The sequence below is a fragment of the Salvelinus sp. IW2-2015 genome, linkage group LG1 (genome assembly GCF_002910315.2).
Source record: "Salvelinus sp. IW2-2015 linkage group LG1, ASM291031v2, whole genome shotgun sequence".
NCBI lineage: Eukaryota > Metazoa > Chordata > Actinopteri > Salmoniformes > Salmonidae > Salvelinus > Salvelinus sp. IW2-2015.
In genome coordinates this window covers 17,926,376-17,944,825 of record NC_036838.1, presented here as the reverse complement: position 1 = coordinate 17,944,825, position 18,450 = coordinate 17,926,376, and the positions used below count along the sequence as shown (strand labels likewise).

The following is an 18,450-nucleotide window of genomic DNA, read 5'->3' as shown; positions in this document are numbered from 1 at the left end:
GCCATTTATGGGTAGTAGGTTGTAGATTTCAATTTTACTTGATTTCATATGCCTCCTTACCAAGAGCTTGAATTCTGTGAGGATGTTTTCAACTGCCCTGTAACCAGAACTAAAATGGCATTTTCATAATTTTTTTGGAATGCAGATAAGAGAATGTGACACAGTAACAAACAACTGCAATTACTATCCCATTCATTAATCGTACAAAGTTTTGTAAAAGATACTTGTCTTACGTAATATAATGTTCGATTAAACTTCACTGTAGTCATACAGCCCTTGAATTCAATTTGACACCCCAACTTTCAAAGTAGCCTGTTGTTCCTTATGAGACAGGCACACTTTAATTTATCTAAGACTTGCAGTACCTATCCAATGGAAACCTTTCCCTGCAGATGAGGTAATAAGTACCCAGTCCTTCGGCCCTGGGCCTACTATGCGACAATCAGATATGGCCCAGTTGCAGGCCCGTTTGCCTTTTTCCCTTCAGCCATCAATCAATACTCAAGCTCAAGTTGGCCATCTATACACCTGGCATAGAACATTCATATTAACAAAGACTAATCACTACCAATATGTTTAGACAAGCCTGTGACATCACCAAGGGGACCAAATAGTCACAAACTAACTGAAATTGTGAACCATAATTCATAAAAATTAAATGTGAAAACATCAGTCTTTTTCATTTGTCTTCATCTGTGTGTGTGTGTGTGTGTGTGTGTGTGTGTATATAATGGTATGCCGTGCTGTGTTTTTGTGTGCTATGCCAAGAGAGCGAGAGCAAGATAGAGAGCGACAACGAGTGCGAGTGTGCGCTACTGGGCATCTAATATGATGAGAAGATGGTGCTGCAGTGGATAGCTGACCAATTCTGCTATTTTGTGTGTTTTCTTGACACTGATATTAACTTTTTTTGCACATAATATTTCTACCATAATTTCCTATGACCAAAAACATCTTCTGGATATCAGAACAGTGATCATTAACCTCAATTCTTAACTATATTTTCTTAAAACTGCATTGTTGGCTAAGGGCTTGTAAGTAAGTATTTCACAGTTCCCGTTGTATTGGGCGCAATTGACAAATAAAATTTGATTGACGATTTTTACTTCAATGAGTCAGCAGCTGTGGACTGCTCATTCTGGACCAGGCCCTAATCCCTGGGACTCGAAAAAGGAAGAGATGGCGCAAGAGAGGCAAACGAGCAGGCTCCCTGATGAGACTATGCCGGCGAGTAAATAAACCGCCTCTACCGTCCATTCTATTGGCGAACGTACAATCACTAGAGAACAAACTGGACAAGCTCCTTTTGAGACTATCCTATCATCAGGACCTGAAGCACTGTAATATCCTATGTTTATCTGGGTCGTGGCTGAGCAAGGACATGGATAATATACATCTAGCAGGTTTTTCTATGCATCGTCAAGACCGAATGGCAGCTTCTGGTAAGGTTAAGGGGAGGTGTCTGTCTCTGTTAACAACAGCTGGTGTGCAATCTCTAATGTTAAGGAAGTCTTTTGTCCACCCGATTTAGAATACCTCACGATAAGCTGCAGACCATTCTATTTACATGTTTCATAGCTGTCTATTTACCACCACAAACTGATGCCGGCACTAAGACCACACTCAACGAGCTGTATATAGCCATAAGAAAACAAGAAAGGACATCCAGAGGTGGCTCTCGTAGTGGCTTGTGATTTTAATGCAGGGAAACTGAAATCCGTCTTACTTAATTTTTTACAAGCATGTCACCTTTACAACTAGAGGTCACAAAACTCTAGATCACCTTTACTCCACGACAATGCCTCTTCCCCCTCAGGAGGCTGAAAAGATTTGGCATGGGCCCTCAGATCCTCAAAAAGTTCTACAGCTGCACCATTGAGAGCATCTTGACTGGCTGCATCTAGGGCTGTGGCGGTCTCACGGCAATAGCCTGTTAATTAACATAAACAAGTTTAGCATCTCCAGGCCTCCACCCATACAAGCTGCATTCAAGCCGCTGATGTGCGCCTTTAGAACATCTACATTTAAAAAGTCTAATAAATCTATTTAATATACACCATCACAATAAATCCATTATTTATTTTAGTCAGGTCTAAAGAAACATTATGATATGAATAACAATTTATTTTAGAAGAACAGAATATGAGTTGGTCTACTGTATGTTATCTGGCAATGCCATAGGCTTGTTCATTTAGCTGAAAATATATGCATATAAGTCCTGTGCCATTATTTTACGGACTCCTTTTTAAAATATGCGTACTTCTCCAAAGCTCAGTTGTCCTGAGTCTGCACAACACTGCCAGGACCTAGGATCAAGGGAGGCACTCAAGTTTTTTAATCCCATATCGCTTGACACATTCATGAAAATAGTAATGGCCTCTAAACCTTCAAGCTGCATACTGGACCCTATCCAACTAAACTACTGAAAGAGCGGCTTCCTGTGCTTGGCCCTCCTATGTTGAACATAACAAATGGTTCCCTATCCACCGGATGTGTACCAAACTCACTAAAAGTGGCAGTAATAAAGCCTCTCTTGAAAAAGCCAAACTTTCATAAAAAATGATCGAATCTCCCTTTCCTCTCAAAAACTTTTGAAAAGCTGTTGCACAGCAACGCACTGCCTATCTGAAGACAAGCAATGTATACGAAATGCTTCAGTCTGGTTTTAAACCCCATCGTAGCACTGAGACTGCACTCGTGAAGGTGGTAAATTACCTTTTAATGGCGTCAGACCAAGGCTCTGCATCTGTCCTCATGCTCTTAGACCTTAGTGCTGCTTTTGACACCACATTCTTTTGGAGAGATTGGAAACGCAAATTGGTCTACACAGACAAGATCTGGCCTGGTTTAGATCTTATCTGTCGGAAAGATATCATTTTGTCTCTGTGGATGGTTTGTCCTCTGACAAATCAACTGTACATTTCAGTGTTCCTCAAGGCTCCGTTTTATGACCACTATTGTTTTCACTATATATTTTACCTCTTGGTGATGTCATTCGGAAACATCATGTTAACTTTCATTCCTATGCGGACGATACAAAGCTGTACATTTCAATGAAACATGGTGAAGCCCCAAAATGGTCCTCCCTGGAAGCCTGTGTTTCAGACATAAGGAAGTGGATGGCGGCAAATGTTTTACTTTTAAACTCGGACAAAACAGAGATGTTAGTTCTACGTCCCAAGAAACAAAGAGATCTTCTGTTGGATCTGACAATTAATCTCGATGGTTGTACAGTCGTCTCAAATAAAACTGAAGGACCTCGGCGTTACTCTGGACCATGATCTCTCTTTTGACGAACATATCAAGACCATTTCAAGGACAGCTTTTTTCCATCTTCGTAACATTTCAAAAATCAGAAACGTTCTGTCCAAAAATGATGCAGATAAATTAATCCATGCTTTTGTTACTTCTAGACTAGACTACTGCAATTCTCTACTTTCTTTCTACCTGGATAAAGCAGTAAATCAACTTCAGTTAATGCAAAATGCGGCTGCTAGAATCTTGGCAAGAACCAAAAAATGTGATCATATTACTCCAGTGCTAGCCTCTACACTGGCTTCCTGTTAAGGCTAGGGCTGATTTCAAGGTTTTACTAATAACCTACAAAACATTACATGGGCTTGCTGCTACCCATCTCTCCGATTTGGTCCTGCCGTACATACCTACATGTACGCTACGGTCACAAGACGCAGGCCTCCTTATTGTCCCTAGAATGTCTAAGCAAACAGCTGGAGGCAGGGCTTTCTCCTATAGAGGTACATTTTTATGGAATGGTCTGCCTATCCATGTGAGAGACGCAGACTCGGTCTCGACCTTTAAGTCTTTATTGAAGACTCATCTCTTCAGTAGGTCCTATGATTGAGTGTAGTGTGGCACAGGGGTGTGAAGGTGAACAGAAAGGCACTGGAGCGACGAACCACCCTTGCGTTCTCCGCCTGGCCGGTTCCTCTCTCTCCATCGTGATTCTCTGCCTCTAACCCTATTACGGGGACTGAGTCACTGGTGCTCTTCCATCCCATCCCTAGGAGGGGTGCGTCACTTGCGTGGGTTGAATCACTGACGTGATCTTCCTGTCCGGGTTTGGCGCCCCCCTCGGGTTCGTGCCGTGGGGGAAATCTTTGTGGGCTATACCCGGCCTTATCTCAGGGTAGTAAGTTGGTGGTTGAACCCTCTGGTGGTGTGGGGGCGTGTGATTTGGCAAACTGGGTGGGGTTATATACTGCCTGGTTGGCCCTGTCCGGGGGTATTGTCGGACGGGGCCACAGTGTCTCCCGACCTCTCCTGTCTCGGCCTCCAGTATTTATGCTGCAATAGTTTGGGTCGGGGGGCTATGGTCAGTCTTATATCTTGAGTATTTCTCCTGTGTTATCCGGTATCCTGTGTGAATTTAAGTATGCTCCCTCTAATTCTCTCTTTCTCCCTCCCCTCCCGGAGGGCCTGAGCCCTGGGACCATGCCTCAGGACTACCTGGCCTGAAGACTCCTTGCTGTTCCTAGTCCACCTGGTCGTGCTGCTGCTCCAGTTTCAACTGTTCTACCTGCGGCTATGGAACCCTAACCAGTTCACTGGACGTGCTACCTTGTCCCGGACCTGCTGTTTTCGACTCTCTCTCTACGACACCTGCTGTTTCTAACTCTGAATGCTCGGCTATGAAAAGCCAACTGACATTTACTCATGAGGTGCTGACCTGTTGCACCCTCTACAACCACTGTGATTATTATTATTATTATTATTTGACTCTGCTGGTCATCTATGAACGTTTGAACATCTTGGCCATGCACTGTTATAATCTCAACCCGGCACAGCCAGAAAAGGACTGGCCACCACTCAGACTCTTGTTCCTCGCTAGGTTCCTTCTTAGGTTCCTGCCTTTCTAGGGAGTTTTTCCTAGCCACCGTGCTTCTACGTCTGAATTGCTTGTTGTTTGGAGTTTTAGGCTTGGTTTTTGTATAGCACTTTGTGACATCGACTGATGTAAAAAGGGCTTTATAAATACATTTGATTGATTTGATTGATTTTATATTAAAAACAATACAACTGAACTTAGCTGAATAAAATAGAAAGGATATTATTCCCATTCTGGAGCATGTGCGCAAAATGAAGTGTTTATGTTGAGCATAAAAGTGATCCTTTAAAACAGGTCCTATAGTATAGTTGCAATAGCCTTTAGTTGCATCGTGCAGCCCATATATGTTTTGATTTCTAAGACATTCTAGGGGTTGTATCATTCACAACTAAAGTTGCCAAGTAACTCTAAATCTAGCGTATAGGWCCTATACGCTAGATTTAGAGTTACTTGGCAACTTTAGTTGTGAATGATACAACCCCTAGAATGTCTTAGAAATCAAAACATATATGGGCTGCACGATGCAACTAAAGGCTATTGATGATTTGAGAAAGTCAGGGGAAAAAAGCTTGGGCTCCGTTTCTTGCTTCAGGCTGCACAGCTATTCAGTCAATCAAGTGATCATATTTTCACCCATCGGACTATTCTCAAATGAATCTTTTCTTTACTAATATGCCAAATTAGTTTCGATTTAGAATGTCCCGTCAATGGGCAGGGGGGGGCAAGGGAAAAACAGGGGCAAGGGAAAAAAGACATGTCATCCATGTGCACTCGAATAATGGAGGACGTGCGCATTCCGCCGCTACGTTATTTCAAGGATGGCGGACAGGATACTTCGGGTTAATCATGGAAATGTGCTTAATATGAGCAGCTAAGAAAGAAATCTAAAAAACACAGATTTCACTCCACACATCAACCACTGTTTGAGGAGCATGCGCTCGCTGCGTGACAGGTGATATACCGACCAAACTCTGTATGTCACGGGCTCTCCAGCCCTGTTCCTGCAGTTACCCAGTGCTTCGGGAACATCGATAGCCAAATGTTTTCACAACAATACATATTTCACTAAACTGTTGACAACCCCTCTATGTGCTTGAGAAAGGAATGAAGGAGATGGAAACGCATGGTGGTGATATTCTGTAGCTGAAAGGTAATGTGTCAGTATATTAATTATATAAATATAAAACATTCCCTATTACTAGACTATTGAAAATTATACAAATGTACAATCAATGAACCAAATGCATCTCCTAGGGTTATAMGTTCTCTCCCAGACTCGTAGATAGAAATTTTGGAGAGTAGCATAAGACAACCCAGTCCATCCAGTATGCATAACAATACAGTCCACAATTTTATTGCGGTGTGGCGGTAATCCGGTCACCGCAACAGCCCTAGCTGCATCACCACATGGTATGGCAACTGSTTGGCATCCGACTGCAAGGCGCTACAGAGGCTAGTGCGTATAGCCCAGTACATCATTTTTTTCTCATCAATCTACAAACAATATCCCATAATGACAAAGCAACAACAGGCTTTTAGACATTTTTGCTCATTTATTTAAAATAAAAAACAGAAATATCACATTTACATAAGTATTCAGACCATTTACTTAGTATTTTGTTGAAGCACCTTTGGCAGCGATTATAGCATMGAGTCTTCGTGGCTATGACGCTACAAGCTTGGCCCACCTGTATTTGGGGAGTTTCCTTCCATTCTTCTCTGCAGATCCTCTCAAGCTCTGTCAGGTTGGATGGGGAGCATTGCTGTACAGCTATTTTCAGGTCTCTCCAGAGATGTTGGATCAGGTTCAAGTCCAGGCTCAGGCTGGGCCACTCAAGGACATTCAGAGACTAGTCCTGAAGCCACTCCCTCCTTTTACTGAGAAGTGGCTTCTGTCTGGCCACTCTACCATAATGGCCTGATTGGTGGAGTGCTGCAGAGATGTTTGTCCTTCTAGACGCTTCTCTCATCTCCACAGAGGAATTCTAGAGCTCTGTCAGTGACCATCGAGTTTTGGTCACCTCCCTCACAAAGGCCCTTCTCCCCCGATTGCTCAGTTTGGCCGTGCTCTAGGAAGCGTCTTGGTGGTTCAAAACTTCTTCCATTTAAGAATGATGGAGGCCACTTTGTTCTTGGGGACCTTCAATGCTGCAGAAGCTCTATGGACAATTTCTTCRACTTCATGGCTTGATTTTTGCTCTGACATGACCCGCCAACTGTGGGACCTTATTTAGATAGGTGTGTGCCTTTCCAAATCATGTCCAATCAATTGAATTTACCACAGGTGGACTTCAATCACGTTGTAGAAACATCTGAAGGATGATCAATGGAAACAGGATGCACCTGAGCTCAATTTCGAGTCTCAAAGCAAATGGTCTGAATACTCATGTAAATAAGGTATCTGTTATTTTTTTTTAAATACAAATTCTAAAAACCTGTTTTCGCTTTGTGATTATGGGGTATTGTGTGTACATTGCTCAGGAAWTTTTTTTATTTAATCAATTTTAGAACAAGGCTGTAACATAACAAAAAGTGGAAGAAGTCAGGGGGTCTGAATACTTTCCGAAGGCACTTTATATCTACATACAGTTGAAGTCGGAAGTTTACATACACTTAGGTTGGAGTCATTAAAACTTGTTTTTCAACCACTCAACAAGAAGTTTGTGAACAAACTATAGTTTTGCTAAATCGGTTAGGACATCTACTTTGTGCATGACACATTTCATTTTTCCAACAATAGTTTACAGACTATTTCACTGTATCACAATTCCAGTGGGTCAGAAGTTTACATACACTAAGTTGACTGTGTCTTTAAACAGCTTGGAAAATTCCAGAAAATGATGGAAAATCATGGCATTAGAAGCTTCTGATAGGGTAATTGACATCATTTGAGTCAATTGGAGGTGTACCTGTGGATGTATTTCAAGGCCTACCTTCAAACTCAGTGCCTCTTTGCTTGACATCATGGGAAAATCAAAAGAAATCAGCCAAGACCCCAGGAAAAAAATTGTAGACCTCCACAAGTCTGGTTCATCCTTGGGAGCAATTTCCAAACGCCTGAAGGTACCACGTTCATCTGTACAAACAATAGTACGCAAGAATAAACACCATGGGACCACGCAGCCGTCATACTGCTCAGGAAGAAGACGCATTCTGTCTCCTAGTGATGAACATACTTGTTGCGAAAAGTGAAAATCAATCCCAGAACAACAGCAAAGGACCTTGTGAAGATGCTGGAGGAAACAGGTACAAAAGTATCTATATCCACAGTAAAACAAGTCCTATATCGACATAATCTGAAAGGCCGCTCAGCAAGGAAGAAGCCACTGCTCCAAAACCGCCATAAAAAAGCCAGACTACGGTTTGCAACTGCACATGGGGACAAAGATCACACTTTTTGGAGAAATGTCCTCTGGTCTGATGAAACAAAAATACAGTTGTTTGGCCATAATGACCATCATTATGTTTGGAGGGGGATGCTTGCAAGCTGAAGAACACCATCCCAACCGTGAAGCAGTTGTGGGGGTSCTTTGCTGCAGGAGGAACTGGTGCACGTCACAAAATAGATGGCATCATGAGGAAAGAAAATTATGTGGATATATTGAAGCAACATCTCAAGACATCAGTCAGGAAGTTAAAGCTTGGTCACAAATGGGTCTTCCAAATGGACAATGACCCCAAGCATACTTCCAAAGTTGTGGCAAAATGGCTTAAGKACAACAAAGTCAAGGTATCAGAGTGGCCATGGGGGCAGAACTGAAAAAGCGTGTGCGAGCAAGGAAGCCTACAAACCTGACTCAGTTACACCAGCTCTGTCAGGAGGAATGGGCCAAAATTCACCCAACTTATTGTGGTAAGCTTGTGGAAGGCTACCTGAAACGTTTGACCCAAGTTAAACAATTTAATGGCAATGCTACCAAATACTAATTGAGTGTATGTAAACTTCTGACCCACTGGGAATGTGAGGAAAGAACTAAAAGCTGAAATAAATGATTCTCTACTATTATTCTGACATTTCACACTTAAAATAAAGTAGTGATCCTAACTGACCTAAGACAGGGAATTTTTACTAGGATTAAATGTCAGGAATTGTGAAAAACTGAGTTTAAATTTATTTGGCTAAGGTGTATGTAAACTTCCGACTTCAACTGTATCTACTTCAATTACCTCATGCCCCTGCACATCGACTGCACATCGACTGGATATATGCACGGGAACTGGCACCCCGTGCATATATCCAAGTTATCATTGTGTATTTATTCGTTGTGTTGTTATTTCTATTAATTATTTATCTGAATTGTTTGGAAGGGCCCCTAAGTAAGCATTTCACGGATAGTCTACACCTGTTTTTTGCGAAGCATGTGACAAATAAAATGTTATACGGATTTGCCCCAAACATAGCACTTTGTATTCAGGACAAAATTTAATTTCTTTGCCTAATTCTTTGCAGTATTACTTTAGTGCATGCGTCCTGTTTGCAGTAATACTTGTTATTCTGTGCAGGCTTCCTTCTTTTCACTCTGTCATATATGTTAGTATTGTAGAGTAACTATATTCTCAGTTATCTTCTATCACATATATTCAGGCTGTAACAACAAAATATGGAAAAAGTCAAGGGGTTAAATACTTTCTGAAGGCTGTACTGTATTTCTATAATAATAATAATGTCATGCTTTAGAAATGAATTCACATGGTCCTTTGTGGTTGAGCTGATAGCGCATGGTTGTTGTGAGTTACTTCGGATAAAAGCTGCTAAATGGAATGTATTTTTTATAAATGAGGTAAATGTCTATTGGCTTGGACTAGGAATCCATCAGCCCTTTAGCCCCTACGCAGATCCTGATTGGACGTCTTCATTAACCTTCAGATTGAGGGGAAAAAGCAGTGGGCAAAGGTTAGAGCTGGGATCGATCCTGGACACTAGAGAGGTGCAGACAGGCCCAATGTAAATCTAGGCGCTGATTTACTATATGATCAATACCTGTACATCGGCACGGACACGGTGCGCTCRTAATAATCCCACGTCGACTCCAGGTCTGGCCGGGTGAGATTGGTGGCGTAGAAGCGCCACGCGGCCTGAGGGAGGAGAGAGAGAGACAGAAAGAGAGAGATGAAATAGAGAAGGATAGAGAGATGGATGAATAATACATGGAAGAGGTAGAGAAAAATAGAGAGAGCGAGGGAATGGGAGTAAGATAAATAGAAAGTGCGCGCGAGGGAGAGAGCAGGTCATGGTTTTGAAGGGTAGGTAATGAATACAGCGTTTTCTTTATGTTCACTTTGCTGCTATCTCTCTCGGTGCTCTGAGAGTGCTTTGAAATKAATGAGATCATACAAATCTTTACGTGTACAGTATTACCTTTTTTTTGGAAGGAAAACTATTTCACTAGTATTGTAATTAATTATAGGTCATATTTCATAGAAATCTGGAAACACTGGACAGTTACTTTAAGGTAGCGAGGTGTGACAACCACATATCCCAGTCTTAGCAAGAAAAACTTTTCAATAAAGCAGCTATCAGAAAAGTCAGTGCTAGAAAAGACAAGCATGAGTGTCATTGCAAGAAAGGCAAGGGTATTAGGTTTTTGTAAAAACCAAAAAAGAATACTGCCCAAAATGAATTATAGAAGTTGACTAAGAGGTGGGTCCAGGATCCAGGACTAGAGTACCAGGTATTGTGACAAGGTGTGTGCCACATGGAACTTTTTGCGACATATAAACAAGTGAGCATGGTAACATCATGTACAACGTGTCTTGAAAAGCGGACCCTGAAACAGTTATTTTCAGTTCTTGTAGATCAAAGAGTATATTGTGAAATTCCCAGTAATGGTCTAAGGTACCCCACCAGGATACCAACACTCTAAATGTTTTTTKTTTTTTWGAGTGGGTAAGCCCCCTGCTTTGTTCACCTGAATAAGCCCTGCCGCAGGATTCCGCCGCTTCTCAAAGTGTTTTTGTCGATGTTGCTCCTGGACCTTCAAGGCAAAGCCAGAGCCCAAGATACCCTTAAAGATACAGAGAAACCATTAGTCACAACAACAAGCCTTTGGAAAACATTATCGATTCACAATTAAAATTGCCAAGTCCAGTGAACTACTTCAGAGTAACACTTGACTATCAAATTGCAGATGCTTCAGGCACTCATCATGAGTTTCCTATAAGCACTCCATTTCCTTGCGTTCAGTGCACATTAATAAGTTAGCTCGGCCATTTCTTCACAAATCAATAGTCTTTAACTTACTGCTGGAAGTGCAAAGAAAGACACTCCGATCAAGGTGAAGGTTGCGGCCAGAAGACGCCCGTTCCACGTTATGGGAAACTTGTCTCCATACCCAATGGTAGTCAGGGTGATCTGAGAAGGGAATCGGCAGACATATTGAATTACATCTTTTATCAATATTCAAAGTGTTTCTTCATCTGGGCTCCCGAGTGGCACAGCGGTCTATGACACTGCATCTCAGTGCAAGAGGCGTCATTACAGTCCCTGGTTTGAATCCAGGCTGTGATTGGGAGTCCCATAGGGMGGCACACAATTGGCCCAGCATTGTCCGGGTTTGGCCGTCATTGTAAATAAGAATTTGTTCTAAACTGACTTGCCTAGTTAARTAARAAATAGCTATTAAATGTAATTCAACTTCATGGTAATTGTGGAAGTGTGACACAAGTGGGTTAAATACCACGGCATGTTGAATCACACTAATATCCTTTAGATTTCGATTTCACACAAATACTGGGTGTTTTATGAGGACCCATAGAAATGATCCTATTAAGAAATGCTAGGTGTTTTGTGGGGACCTGATGAAATTCTTCTGTCAAGCACTAAGCACTGGATATTTTTATGGGGACTCGCAGATATTTGGCTTTAAACAAGCGTTGAATGTTTTGTGGAGACCCGCAGAAATGATCTTATAAAAATGAGTGCTGAGTGTTTTGTGGGACCTGCTGACAATCTCCTTTCCAGCCACTGAGTGTTTTTTTGTGACATGCTAACATTGTCCTATTAACAACTGCTGAGCGTGGTTTGTGAGAACCAGTGAAACAAGGCTTAGAGTGATGACTTACCAGGCCCCACCACAGCGCGTCTGCGTAGGTCTCAAACTGGTCGTTGTCCTCTTTCTCTGCCAGATAAACCAGGAAGGACGCCAGGATGAGGCAGAGGAAGCCAATGTACCACGCTGTGATCAGCTCCTGCAAAAAGTCAAGGTGTCAGGAAGGACTAAACAATATACTGTAGCTCCTTCATGAAGGAAAACCTTGCTTTATCAAATCAATAGATRCCAGGTATTGCATATTTATGTTATGACCAGAATACCAAAGCAATATTAACTTAACCTTTTACACTCRTGGAAATCGGCCTATATGGAGCAGGCCGAATTTAAACGTTTCTAAAAGAAGAACTATAAAAAGCACATGCATTCTGCATGTCATCCTTGTAACTGTGGATCAAACATAGCGATCATAAATGTTGATCGTGTAAATCACAGGAGCTTTTAAATAAGGAAAAGTGAAGTGCACATTTGGACTAACGGGGGTGTGTGGTTTGTTTGTATGGTATTTATTATAATCCTCAACGTGTCATCTTTCAGAACACATTGATTTACAGCATTTCCCTCACAACAACAAAATGTGTAAAAGTTSCCTAATCAGCGGGAGCAATGGAGGTACTGTACAGCCACTGCATACCAATTTAGGCACTTATCAGTGACAAAATCTGCCATTTTAAACCTTTTATGGGATGACACCGGCTGTGAGTGGAAAGGGATACAAAGTTTTTTTTTAAATGGTTGTATGGAACAAGAGGACGGGAGTGTGGTTACATTGGATTTATAATTGAATGAAATTGCCAGAGGAGCCATACACTAAGAATTTGTTCCTATAGTCTAAATGGACAGTTCAACATCTCCAAGTGTTCCCAACACCAGTCCCAAATGTGTATGAAAGTATTTATTGCACACCGTATCATGTCCCAAAACAATTGATGTAACTAAGACATTTTACCACTGTAACTAAGACATTTTACCTACGTGATCAAATATTGATAGAACAGAATGCCACAGCTACATGACGTTATACACTGAGTGTACAAAACATAAGGAACACCTGCTCTTTCCATGACAGACTGACCAGGTGAAAGCTATGATCCTTTTTGATGTCACCTGTTAAATCCACTACAATCAGTGTAGGTGAAGGGCAGGAGACAGGTTAAAGAAGGATTTTTAATCCTCGAGACAATTGAGACATGGATTGTGCCATTCAGAGGACAAAATATTGAAGTGCCTTTGAACGGGGTATGGTAGTAGGTGCCAGGAACACCGGTTTGAGTCTCAAGAACTGCAACACTGCTGGGTTTCTCACGCTCAACCGTTTCCCGTGTGTTTCAAGAATGGTCAACCACCCAAAGGACATCCAGCCAACTTGACACGTGTGGGAAGCATTGGAGTCAACATGGGCCAGCATCACTGTGGAATGCTTTCTACACCTTGTAGAGTCCATGCCCCGACAAATTGAGTCTGTTCTGAGGCCAAAAGGGGGTGCAACTCAATATTTGGAAGGTGTTCCTAATGTTTTGTGCACTCAGTGTACACGGTATAGTAAACACTATTAGTCCATTGATTAATCAATATAAGAACAACCTGATGTAATAGGTTTGACCTACAACTCACATACACAGAGGGACCATGTCCTTCAATAAAACGGTCAACCCAAAGAATAAGATTTAGAAGTAAATACCTCATTTAGGGAAGTTCCTACATGAGGGAAATGAAGGCCAATATCAATTGTCAAAGTGCTGTAAAACTCAACGCTTTACTATTGATGAGAAACAACCCTTTTATTGAGCATCACTGAGCAGCGACTAACATGATAAAAACCTGTCCGTAAACCCAAAATACATCAACTGAAAGTCCGATTTTGTACCACAGGAAATTCTTTGAAACCAAATGTGTTTTTCAATCCAGCAAATGTGGTAACCTAGAAATATGTCAGGTTATAATTTGGTAATAAAAGATCCAGTGGTTGATAGAGTATCAGGTCCACTTTGTTTGAGGGACTGACTGGTGCCGAGGTCAACACAAGGAAACACTGCGGTTGGCTACTCTGAGAAATGGGCACTCTGCCCCTCTTCAAAGAGAATGGGCATTCCCTGGCATTATCTATCATTCCGGCTGCTGAGGCAGCTCCCCTGATGCCACTGTTGTCCATATTTAAACACAGGGAGGAGAGAGATAAAGAGACAGATTTGGGGATGAGATGGAGAGAGAGGGAGGAGGTAAGCGAAAGGGAGAGAGACAGAGGCAGAATAAGTGACAGAGAGATGGGGATGAGATGGAGAAAGAGAGAGAGAAACAGAGAGAGAGTGAGAGAGAGAGGAAAGAACGACTGATTGAGGGGGCATTCCTGAACGTGAAACATCAATGTGGCAAAATAGTCATGACCCTGACAGATGGCTGTGCGGAAATAGGCGCAGCTCAACATCACAGAGACAGACATGGTGGTTAATTATCCCTGATTCCCTGGCTTATCCCTTCAGTGGTGGCAGAGTTGCGATTTTTTTACACCTAAAAAGGACACGTTTTTGTACTATTTGTGTTTGGAATATTGGTTGTCTTGAGGAAAGAAGCTGGCTCATACCTTTATGTATGCGGTTTCATATTAGAAGATGTAATATTAATATCTGCTTGGGTAAATAAATAAGACTAAGTGATAAAGATGATACTGTATATTTTAACAAAAAGCAAGTCAGAAAAAAGGAACTTATCACAGAAGAAACTCTTCAAAAGTGAGAAAAACTCACTTTACACACACTTTAGACAGTGACTAACAACCAACGTACAATTTTAACTCACTCTTAATCAAGTCCAAACTTCTGCATATTTAAACAATGTTTACAATGCAAAATACACCGCTACCCAAGATGATCATCAATTTGTTAAAGATAGAAATGTACTGGGTTTTTCTCACTGACACAAAAGCTTCCCTATTCCCCATGCGGCAAGCGCTGGTTTAGAAAAGACGGGAAACTGCTGAGACGACGAAAACGAACAAGCAACAGAATTAGTTGGGCTAAAAATAGCCTCCACTTTCTGGGCTGGTTCACGTGGAATTCTGTACCAGGTTTGTGAGGACATAACGTGTAAGAGAGCCTGCATCAGTCATTGATAGATCATATAGTCTACGGTGCGTTCAGAAAGAATTGAAACCGCTTTAGTTTTTCCACATTTTGTTGTTATGTTACAACCTGAATTTTAAAAGGATTACATTGAGATTTAATGTGTCACTGATCTACACACAATACCCTATAATGGCCAAGTGGAATTTTGTTTGAAGAAATGTTAGGAATTAATAAAAAAATGTAAAGCTGAAATGATTGAGTCAATAAGTATTCAACCCCTTTGTTATGGCAAGCCTAAATAAGTTCAGGAATAAAAATGTGCTTAACAAATCACATAATAAGTTGCATGGACTCATTCCATGTTCAATAATAGTGGTTAACATTATTTTTGAATAACTACCCTCTCTCTGTACCCCACACATACAGTTATCTGTAAGGTAGAGCATTTTAAGCATAGATTCAACCAGGTAAGTTTTTCAATGCCTCACAAAGACGGCCAACGATTGGTAAATGTGTAAAACAAACACAAAAAGCAGACAATGAAAATCCCTTTCAGCATGGTGATGTAATTAATTAAGCTTTGGATGGTGTATAAATACACCAAATCATTATAAAGATACAGGTATCCTTCCTAACTCCGTTGCTGGGTAGGAAAGMAACTGCTTAGGGATTTCACCATGAGGTCAATGGTGATTTTAAAACAGTTACAGAGTTTAAACGGTTGTGATATGAGAAAACTGAGGATGGATCAACATTGTAGTTAATCCACAGTACTAACCTAAATGACAGAATGATAAAAAGAAAGCCTGTACAGAATAAATATATTCCAAAACAGGCATTCTGTCTGCAACAAGGCACTTTTTAGGATAAAACGAAATGGAATAAAGCTAAGCACAGGCTAAATCCGAGAGGAAAACCTGGTTGTCTGCTTTTCAAAAGACACTGGGAGACAAATTCACCTTTTAACTGGACAATAATCTAAAACACAAGGCCATATCTACACTGGAGTTGCTTACCAAGAATACATTGAATATTCCTGAGTGGCCTAGTTACAGTTTTGACTTGAATTGGTTTGAAAATCTATGGAAAATGGCTGTCTAGCAATTAGGGATGTCCCTGACTAAAACAAATATTGCTCGACTGAGAGTCGTCTGTTCTTTCGACCAATCAACTGGACTAAACTTGAAAACATGTATTTTTCCATATATATACCCACCCTATGTGTTTTAATCAAATATATGTACCGAGCTTGTCTGATGCTTTAAGCGCACTGTTTGATTAAATAATTAAAACACAGAAATGACTAGAGGGAGTCCGACCGCAATTAATTTGATTGTACCGGGTCGGGCTCAGACTTGCTGCACTATGTTAAGAAATGACAGCAAGTGACTAGCACCCGTTGGCTCTCTCTCCTCCCTGCTGCAGCGACAACCACAGAACATTTACATTTACATTTAAGTCATTTAGCAGACGCTCTTATCCAGAGCGACGAACATCAGTGTTTATCGTCTGTTGCTGAAGATGCAACAAAATTACAGCCAATTCTGACTGAAAAGTTCTGTTACCGAAATCCCTAATTTCTTTAACATTCCCTAATTCCTCAACCCTTGCTCTATTTACGTGAAACATGCATCCATCACATGCACGTGAGGAATAGGACCTGACCTATAGCAGATCATAATCACATCAATAAACTCCGAACACACGTGACAGGAAAATGGATACAGAGGATGTGACAAATAAACTCGAAACAGGGGGATGTTCACTGGTTGCTCAAGAGGCAAAAGGTGAAGTCAGATGTGTGTAATACATTTGAATAGTTGTGGAAAGATACTGGAGATCAAGAAAAATAAGGTAAGGAGCAAGCGTTCTGGGTCAAACAGGTGCTGTTAGATTACAATATAATTTTTCGGACCGTTTGGAACAATGTAAATAACACTAAATAAATCATAAGTGTACCAGTGAGTCTGTTGTAAGCAGACTAAAAGTAGTTGCAATCATTCGTGAATGTAATTTCCCGAAATGGAACTGTTTATTTATTGTTTACACTAATTATTCAAGGGTCGCTTGATTGTATTTCAAATCATGAATGCCTAGTATCCTGTATGACGACATGAACGAATGAATGATTGATTGATACAGTACTGTAGCCTATATAATAAGTATTGAAAAATACAGTGCATTCRGAAACTATTCAAACCCCATGACTTTTTCCACATTTTGTTAAGATACAGCCTTATTCTAAAATTGATTAAATAAAATAAATCCTCCTCAATCTACACACAATACCCCATAATGACAAAGTGAAAACAGGTTTTATTAATTGCTTGCAAATTTATAAAAAATATAAAACAGAAATACCTTATTTACTTAAGTATTTCAGGTCCTTTGCAATGAGACTCGAAATTGAGCTCAGGTGCATCCTGTTTCCATTGATTGTACTTGAGATGTTTTTACAACTTGATTGAGTCCACCTGTGGTAAATTTAATTGACTGGACATGATTTGGAAAGGCACACACCTGTCAATATAAGGTCCCACAGTTGACAGCGCATGTCAGAGCAAAAACCAAGCCATGAGGTCGAAGGAATTGTCTGCAGAGCTCCGAGACAGGATTGTGTCTGACAAGATTCTCCGGTCTGATGAAACCAAGATTGAACTCTTTGGCCTTTATGCCAAGCATCACGTCTGGAGAAAACCTGGCACTATCCCTACGGTGAAGCATGGGGGTGGCAGCATCATGCTGTGGGGATGTGTTTCAGTGGCAGGCACTGGGAGAATTGTCAGGATCGAGGCAAAGATGAACGGAGCAAAGTACAGAGAGATCCTTGATGAAAACCTGCTCTAGAGCGCTCAGGACCTCAGACTGGGGGCGAAGGTTCACCGTCCAACAAGACAACGACTCTAAGCACACAGCCAAGACAACACAGGAGTGGCTTCGGGACAAGTCTCTGAATGTCCTTGAGTGGCCCAGCTAGAGCCGGGACTTGAACCCGATCGAACATCTCTGGAGAGACCTGAGAATATCTGTGCAGCGACGCTGGGAGAAACTGCCCAAATACAGGTTTGCCAAGCTTGTAGCATCATACCCAAGAAGACTCAAGGCTGTAATTGCTGCCAAAGGTGCTTCAACAAAATACTGAGTAAAGGGTCTGAATACTTATGTAAATATCTTTTCAGTTTTTAATATTTTATACATTTGCTAAACAGATTAATGAATACCGTTATGGGGTATTGTGTGTATATTGATGAGGGGAAAAAACTATTTAAACCATTTTAGAATAAGGCTGCAACATAACAAAATGTGGAAAAGGTCAAGGGGTCTGAATACTTTCCGAATGCACTTTGTTTTAAGACTAAACAGGATGCACTCTTAGGCCTACAGCTCGATGGTGGTTATACAAGGCTGCTATTTTAAGCCTACTAATGACAATGACATTACTTATTATTATAATAATAATAAGTGATGATCATAACAATAATAGCAATAATAA

The 18,450-nt window shown here is 41.1% G+C and overlaps 1 protein-coding gene across 2 annotated transcripts in view; it reads right to left on the bottom strand.

The window, feature by feature from the left end:
* Window positions 1-18,450, bottom strand: part of kcnq2b (potassium voltage-gated channel, KQT-like subfamily, member 2b) — a 91,270-nt gene that overhangs the window by 29,593 nt on the left and 43,227 nt on the right. For both annotated transcript variants that reach the window (XM_023984655.2, XM_070440470.1), the window contains exons 5-8: window positions 11,909-12,034; window positions 11,088-11,198; window positions 10,756-10,851; window positions 9,828-9,922 (exon numbers count right to left, since the gene is read on the bottom strand). In XM_023984655.2, the coding sequence (XP_023840423.2) occupies window positions 9,828-9,922; window positions 10,756-10,851; window positions 11,088-11,198; window positions 11,909-12,034 (428 nt within the window). The remainder of the gene's footprint in view (window positions 1-9,827; window positions 9,923-10,755; window positions 10,852-11,087; window positions 11,199-11,908; window positions 12,035-18,450) is intronic.